At 38.1% G+C, this 8,550-nt stretch overlaps 2 protein-coding genes across 2 annotated transcripts in view; both read right to left on the bottom strand.

Annotated features, from left to right (window-relative positions):
- The window catches only part of LOC131772630 (bcl-2-related ovarian killer protein), a 5,319-nt gene extending 5,126 nt beyond the window's left edge, over nucleotides 1-193 (bottom strand). Inside the window, exon 1 of the mRNA XM_059088583.2 lies at nucleotides 1-193. This exon is cut by the window's left edge and continues 548 nt beyond it. Coding sequence (XP_058944566.1) covers nucleotides 1-34 — 34 coding nt within the window. The 5' untranslated portion in view covers nucleotides 35-193.
- Nucleotides 194-1,801: 1,608 nt separating this feature from the next.
- LOC131772627 (disintegrin and metalloproteinase domain-containing protein 10) lies at nucleotides 1,802-8,515 on the bottom strand. Its single transcript, XM_059088578.2, has 5 exons — nucleotides 7,294-8,515; nucleotides 5,487-5,841; nucleotides 5,066-5,367; nucleotides 4,254-4,401; nucleotides 1,802-3,692 (listed from the first exon to the last, which is right to left on the bottom strand). Exons 1-5 carry the CDS (start codon nucleotides 8,443-8,445, stop codon nucleotides 3,469-3,471), a joined length of 2,181 nt encoding a protein of 726 aa, XP_058944561.1. The 5' UTR covers nucleotides 8,446-8,515; the 3' UTR covers nucleotides 1,802-3,468.
- Nucleotides 8,516-8,550: the final 35 nt, after the last annotated feature.

The following is an 8,550-nucleotide window of genomic DNA, read 5'->3' as shown; positions in this document are numbered from 1 at the left end:
TCTTTACTGCTTTAGGCCGCTGCAACGTCGCCATTGCTTTGAGTATTAAGTGAAAATCTCGCTGATTTTTACGGTTGCGTAACCTTTCCCAACGTTTCCAAAGCTTCGTTCACCAACTGCACCAGAAACACAAATTTCTAAGCGTATCTAAGTATTTACTCAATGACGCGCATTAAATTTCTTAATGGCTTGAACAATGTTTTGAGTACTAAGACAAATAATCACAAATGATTGGTCGGTTACTTTTGATATGAAGCAGATCGAAATTGAAAATGATGATCCTGGTTGGTGATTAAAATATTTTTGTTGCCAGACACAAGGTTAATCCTGGCGAAGTAGAATGGGCATTGATAATTGGAAAATTTTCAATTACTTGAAAAATTTTTTAACCACCCGCAAGTCAAAGGCGCTTCAGTTCAGCAACAGAAAAACATACGAGAATGAAAATGAGGAAATAATTGGATTTAAAAAAAGTGGAGAAGAAATTATTTCTCTCTGTTAATAGTAGTGGTCTTTCTCGCAGTCGTTCCTTGTTTCCTTAACGCAATTCAGTGTCGTCACGCCATTCTGTGTTGCGTGACGACAATGAACAACAAAGACGACTGAGTTACGACTCGATACCCGGAAATCCTCAGTCATCACCAGTTATGTTGTTGTAGCCAATTATAGACTAGGAACAGTTCCTTCTATTCGGTGAAGACCGTCGCACGAGTAACAAAAGTCAGCGCAGAAAAATTTAAGGTTGGCGAGCCAAGCGGAACTCGGGCGCGCTATCATCATCTTTTCCGTTTTCGCTAATTTTTTTTTTTTTGATACGCGCGGCCAACCTCTCCGAAAAGGAGAGATTGCTCGTAGTCTAAGCCAAATAATTTCCAACTTGTTTCATTTATTTTTTCATAAATTTGCATTTTGTCACCCTCGTGTATCCTTCGGATCGATTTCATCCGTTCTCTCATGCTTAGTTTTTGTTTCTCTGCGAAAAGGCTGATTATCGAGCCTGATGCTTCTTCGCTGAGCTTCGGTAACCGTAAACTATCAGTTGACTCATTTTCCGCGCTGTAGTGAGAGCGCCAAAGGACTTGAACGAGTGAAGATTCCTCTGAGACCACGCCTCATTAGGTTACCACTGTTCTTCAGCATGTTTACATTTTACCTGATTTGGTGAAACCCGGTTATTAATTTTGCTGTCACAAAATTAAAATACTCGTTTAAAAGGGCAATTTTATCTTTATTACAATCAGTGCACTGTTTTTCTCTTTAAAAAAGCTGTACATCGGCAGTGACGTCTTGTTCTTAACGAGCAGATTATCTATCACTTTCCCATGGAGGTTAAAAAAATTGGTTTCACTTCATTGCTATCCGACAAAAATACATTTCACTATTTTCTCATGGTAAGTTACACTAGCATACACAAATAGAAAAAATTCGGTCTTGAAAATTCAAATCTAGATGGGTAGGGAGCGTGCAGTTGCAATTGTCGAGACAATTCATCGGTAACAAGCGAAAAACCGCACGAAGGTTGGTCATTGGCCTTTTTGTGCCTCTTCATCGAGAGATCCAGGGCCTGGAGCAGGATGACAACGGCTATGGTTTATAGACGAAAAATGAAACAGTCATTTAGGAGACTGAATATTTGTAAAAAAAAAGAAAAAAAAAATTGAAAAGAATGATTTCAACGCCTCATTTTTCCCCACAAAGTAAAAATGAGAGCAATATCTCACAAAGAAAAATGAATCCTAGGAATTTTTTCCATTGCACGTATTTCCAAAAAGCTATTGGCAACAAATGAGTTTCAAAAGAATGCACAAAGGAAACTTTTTACTCAAAATTCTACCGATGCATATGGAAAATGTTCACAGAATTACGAAATAATGTTCATGACAGCTCATAAGGCCAGAACTGAGTTTTCAGACTGTCTTATGCATTGAGTTACCTTTTATAAATTATTTTTTTTTAAATTGTTATAAATAACATAGCACAAGAAGAATTGCAACTTATCTTAAGCTACATATTTACCTTGTTTGTTACAAATTATTTTGTAGTGGCTTGGTCATCCAAAAAATGTTTTAACAGAGCATTAAAATATACTACAACCAATTTTTTTTCCTACCAGTGGCTTACAATTGCCACAAATGTTTCAATTACAACAGCATTGCTAGTACATAAATAAAACCTTGACCACAAGGAACGATATCAGTCCACATACCAACTCATATTTTAGATAATTCAAGAAAAAAGAATTAGACAAGAGAGGTTGTCTGAGAAAACAGCGACACACGCACTGGTTAGACAACAAAGTTGTGAAACTCCTGCAACCTTGGACTAAATAAATAGAAAATTAAGACTAACTTTCATGCAGTCACACTGCTTGCCTATAGGCACAGGGGGCCATGAGCCGACTCTTGTCAATGAAATCACATGCCAGACACTTTGGGGCTATTTTTTTTTAAACTCTGACCAGGGGTATAAGGATTTTAATTGCATTTTTCTCTGTTTGAAGATGCAATTTTGAAACCAGTAGACCTCCTTCATAAATGGCTGGCATATTTGCAATCTTTTGTAACATTTATGTTAATTAGCCTTTCTTCCCCAGGGATCTCAATAAAAGCCAGTAACTGGTGAGATTCAACACCTATCTGAAACAAAATTGAGCCTATTTTCTCTGAAATCAACAGCATTAAAGCAAACATCCAACTTGCATTAGATGCCTATTTGAGTTTGTGCCATTTAATTTAAAACTTATTGAAGCCCCAACTGCCCTCCATAGGCTGTTTGAAAAAAAATATTATTCAAAAAAAGTTGAAGATGTCTTATTCACATGATTATCATGCCTGCCATCATGAAAGAAGTCTATTTGAGGAAAATCAAAGATCACCCCTTCTATTGCATCACAAACATGGGAAAAAGAAATGTTTTAAATTTAATTGATTTTAGATGAGCTTTTGTTTTCATTTCATTTCAAACTGTCCAAGTTTCAGTATCAAATTTAGAGATGCTTAGTACAAACAATGTTTCTTATATTGAACTTGCAATTACTTGTTACACACTCACAGGTACTCAAAAAGACCCACTAGTGGAAAAGCTATTGATAAGGAGTCCTGCCATCTCTGATGACCACAAAATATACACCAAAGATAGTGAGAAGTCAATGCTTCAAAAGTTCCATAAAAGGAAAACCGAAGTCAATATGATTTTCAAAATGAGAAAAATTTCTCACAAGCTTTGAAAAAGGACTACCAATTCTGTGAAAATATGGAAGGGCATAGAGGAATTTCATAAAAAAGGAATGCAAAGAACATCACTGATTTTAAATACCTGTACAATGGTACATTGTTCAAGTGAACTATGATGGGTCCAAGGTTAAAAATACAACCAAGTTTTCAGGGTTCAAATAAAATTCATGTAGGGAACCTCTTGAAGCATTGCCCTGCATTCTGATATCAAAAGTTTATTACAAAACTATGCATTTCATGCGCGTGACTCCATTTCCATTCCCTGTTGGCCTGGCCTCTGTTGAGGGCTTCGCTTCTTGCGACCTGGGAGTGTCTTGGCAGGTTTCTTTGCCTCTTTGTGAGGATTGCTGCTTGGAGTGTAGCGCGCACACAAAAAGACAAAAAGTCCAATGAGGACACAAAAGGCAATTGTACCAAGCATGATGGCCCACCAATACTTCTTAACTGTTTCTTTGAGGCCTGATGATGGAAAAAATGTACTTTTAAACAATTTCTTTGAGGTTACGAAACTGTAACACATAAATTATTACCTTACTACAAATTAGCACCTTACTACAAATGAACCCTTCCTCCCTTAATTTCCAAGATATTGAGGAAACTTCACCCCATTCTTCCTGGTTTCTGATACTCAAATGGCACACATTGATGCATACCAAGAAATGGAATCATGATTTCATGTACAATAAGTTCACAATAAGACTACCAACATTTTTTAAAAAGCCTTTCTTACAATTTCCAATATGACAATATTTATGTAAGTGCAGATATCCTTCCTGTTTGTAAAAATTAAGGACAAGCCAACACTAATATATATAGAGTGGCACATTACTGGAAGCTTCAGTTTTTCACTACATAACAGTCTATAGTCATTTTAAGCTGAATTTGATAAAAAGAGCACACAAATGGATAACTACACACTTCACAGACACCTCAACTTAAAGTGAGGTAAATCAATACAAGTAAAAAGCATCACATCATATAGTGCAAGAACAAAATAGAAAAGTGCTATCATTTTCTCACCCTCCACAGTGAAGAACTTCTGCTTGAGACGTAGAAGAGGACCTTCCATGTCAACGCGGCGGCATATGGCGAATACATCACAATATCCATTAAGGTTATCACAAGGTGTCCCTGGAACCAACTTCAATGACCGTAGTTCTGTCGCCATCTATGGTGAAAAAAGTCTCTTAGATTCTGAGAACTTATAAATCTTAGATAGGAAGATAGGTAGGAAGCAAGCATTACAAACAATCCGAGGTGTTAAAGTGAACTTGACCCCGTAAGTTGTATATCAAAGGTTGATCTCCTTATTTTCCATCTTTAATTTGCATGTTGTTTGTGTGAATGCCGTGGGGACATTCATGCTTGAGCCCACATGGCTAGTATAGTAGAGTAAAGCTCCAAGAATATAAAATCAGCTATATTTATGATTTAACAATCATCTGCAGTGAGTGACCAGGGCAAAATTTCTCCTTCCAAAATCAATATAATATCAAGGAAACGAGTGATAAAGAACACAGAAAAATATGAATTAGGGGATTATTAAATAGTCCTGTACCAAATTATCCAAACTAGCATCATAAGATTGTATGGAAAATTGTACAGAGAAATATTGATGAGATCTTGAGAGTGAAAGGATTAATCAGTGCGGCATACATGTACCGTGGAGAACAACTGAGCACTTATGGCAAGATTAAACTGCCCAAGCCGAGGTTAGGCACTGCAGAGATTTGCACTTCTGCATATCTCTGCAAAAAATCCATGATGACCATTGATTTTCATACCAAAAAAGGAATTTGCTTTTATTTAGGTCATTATGAAGGATATATCACCTGTGTTAAGCGTTTTGCTGAAGTACATGCTCCTCCTACTTCCTTGCAACACAGATCACAAAGTTCCCTTTCCACTTCACATGAACACTCAACTAAGCCATATCTATGACAGACAGATGTAGAACATTGCCCTGAGTAACACAGGCGACGTCCCTCATCACAGAGGGTCCCATTCTTAAGTGGTTCGGGAGGATCACAGCTGAATGAATGGCCACTGCATGATGTGTTTTTGGTGCAGCCATTTGTGACAGAGCAAACAACTGCAGGTCCTTCATATTTGCACGTTTTGCTACAGCATGGTCCTAAAAGCAAAAGAACAAACAAGTGTTATTTATGCAAGGAAAAAATATATTTCTTAATTTCAAATTCCTGAAAATCATACATTTTAACTACAAAGGCTGTCTGTCACAGAGTAACCAACCTTGGCTCGGGCTACAAACATAACCCCCTTTAACTCTAAGAGAGCACTGGCCAGGATTTTTTTTGCTGGGATCTGAATTTGCTGGAATGCAACAATCTTCAGTACAAGTGTTAACATCCCCACAGTCACACTCTTCATTCTCCTCTACAATCTTGTTGCCACAAATAGCTTCATCAGGTTTAATAAAGCATGTCTTTTTCTTCTCTCTTTTCTTGTTGACATTTTCCTTGATTCTATCTTTACTGCATGGTGAGAACCTGTCATTATTAGGTTCAATACCAGATGTTGCCTTGTCAAACATGATAAAGTTACCATCAGGCTTCCCTGGTGCACAAGCTTCAGTTTCTGGATCATGCTAAGTAAAAGAAAACATTCCCAGTAAATATTTTAGCTATTTGAAAAACAAGCAAGTTCTGCCAATTTGAGCAATGACCACAAAAGGAACTACTTTGAAAGTCCCACATACACAATATTGTTCGTGATAAATAAATGAATTATAAATAAATGAATTATATCATTAAGAAAATTTGGTTTACAACGCTGAAAAAGTCTATGTTGATTGTGATCAAGGCTTTACAGGTTTGACATACAAAACTGTTTACACAGGGAGGAAATTAAGTGAAGAATAGAGCCAGATAATGGCAAATTTCATTCACAAAACACTCAACTTAGGTGGCTATCAAATTCATGTCTGTAATATTTGACGATGACATCATCACAATGTAGAACTTGTTTAATCACACAATATTGCCATTGAAAGTAAATACTCATTTTTCCTGAAAATTGTTTGTCAAATAGATTTAATGGCTCAATGATCTTTTTTTCGTTTTCGGCTGCTATCATCTTTCTGATTACAAAGTGAGTTGATAAATTTTGAAGTATGTTGGGATAGGAAACATGTTAAGGCACCTGGCCCTTCCAAGAGAGTCCATAGAAAACAATGGTAAAATTTTCGCACAGCCCCATCCTACATTATGCATTCAGTTCTTGAACAGAGAAAATAATGACAAAAACAATACATTTCCATCGGGAAAACAGATTTGTTTTACAACAGTATGGGGCTGTGCGGAAACTTTACCAAACAAAGCATGTGATAAAAAAGTTTCGAGCTTTCGTTCGCAATGCACAGACACTTTCGTACTCTGTAAAGTTGTTGTGTGAAACTAAATTAAATACCTCCCTTTCCGCTTCTTAGTAAATAACTTTTCGCACAACAAACCTTTCTCTCGTATGTTAATCCTTAATCAGTAAATAAACTATTTTCAAGAATGTCACTGTTTACACGCAGCGCGCAAGTTGAATGTTTTCTTTATCGTTTGTTGCAAAAACAAGCGAGAAGATGACCAATGCGGATCGTTTATCTTTGTTTTATGCTGGTTTCGCTACTTATTCGTTACTAACATGCCGAATTCGCTGCCTCTGTTGGCGCCCATCACAGGTTGAGTAAGGCAGATTTCTTTGGAACAAGATGTTGGTTCTAAAAGATCGTGGAAGTAGAATGATAGGATGAAGTAAGTGGCGAATTCGGCATGTAAGTTGCGAACATGTAGCGAACTCAAAAGTGGCGTACTCGACAAGTAGCGAAGCTGACTGTTACTTATGTAATTTGACCTTTACGTATTAGGTCAGGCTCTAAATTCTACGGCGAGGTAAGATTGAATTACACAGCAGTTTGTATCTAACCAGCAACTTATGTACAAAATGAATTGGGATCGGTATAAAAATTCCTACCTAATTCACAACTTACAACAGCGTTTATTCAATGAAAGCTTAGGTTCCACCTTTAAGGAGGAAAACATAGGCATACCTGTGAGCCAAAGCCGTGTCCAAGCTCGTGAGCAAACGTGATTTCTGAAATTCTCGGAGGTGTAAATCTGCCATAAAGCTTCAAAGTCACGACACCAGTGTTGTAACTTCGTTTCTTGCCTCCACCAATATCAACAAAATTATCGCAAATTCCTCCTAGCGCATTCCCCGATGGATCTCCGATCCAAGCAAGACCCAAAATCCCGCCCTCAAAATCGCGATCGGTAAACAGAAACGCCTCGCATACACCACTGTGATCAATGCTAGAGAAGAGATCTAAAAGGGTATCTATACCAACGTTGCTGTCTTTTACTTGGGAAGGCAAATTGTTGGGCGCTTTCTCGCTGTCGTTGAAGGCAACGATGGTCCTGACGCGGAAAGTTATCCCTTTTTGGTAGAAGTAATTTGTGCCGTTAAATTCGTTCATGTAAATGATTTGAGCAGCCTGTACTTGCTTGACGAGCTGAAAGATCGCCTTGGTTTTCCCACCGTACAACTTCGTGAAAAAGTTATCGGCGTAGAGACTAAGCGGACAGGCGCTTTTCTCGAGCTCTGATTCACTTTGTCTACGAGAACGAGAACGGTCTTGTTCTACAAGCGAGCGTCTAATTCGCTCTGGAACCGTAGAGGCTGGTACTCTATGTTTGATATCTGCAAAATTATGTTCGTACTCCAGGTCTTCCTCTTTGTACATAACTGATGGAAAATCCTGCTTCTCATCAAAATACCAGGATGACGGATCAACGTAGTAATTCTCGCTTCCACTCAATATCTTTCCGTGAAAGCCATCATCTTTGCTAATAACTCCGTACACATCAGAGTACGGTCGGCCTTCCACTTTCCCGCGTACTACGGAATCCCGCTCAAAAGGTATCGGTTTTCCATCCCCAGAGAGAATTTTTGCATCTGCTGTAAATATCTCTCTATCGGGTTGTAAGTTTAGCCGATGAAATTTCCCAAACGCGGAAAAGGAGAATTTACCATGCGTGCTTCTTTCAACGGCTCTTCGATGAATGTTGTGGAAAGAAGTCGGGTCATAGTACAGAGGTTCGTAGTGTCTGATAAACTTGTTCAATCGCCTTCCTGTCCTACTCTCGCATTCATAACCAAGAGCAATGAGAAAGAAAAGAATTAACTGAAAATGTGGAGACATGGCTCTAACAAGTTACCGAAGTGAGCAAAGAAATACACTCCCACATCCAACAGACGCGGTGGTCACGCTTTCGTAGAATAGCGGCAACACCTTCGAGATTAATCG

Source organism: Pocillopora verrucosa, chromosome 4 (assembly GCF_036669915.1).
Source record: "Pocillopora verrucosa isolate sample1 chromosome 4, ASM3666991v2, whole genome shotgun sequence".
In the NCBI taxonomy this organism is placed as follows: Eukaryota; Metazoa; Cnidaria; class Anthozoa; order Scleractinia; family Pocilloporidae; genus Pocillopora; species Pocillopora verrucosa.
The sequence above is the reverse complement of the archived record's forward strand: the minus strand, read 5'-3'. Positions and strand labels throughout refer to the sequence as shown.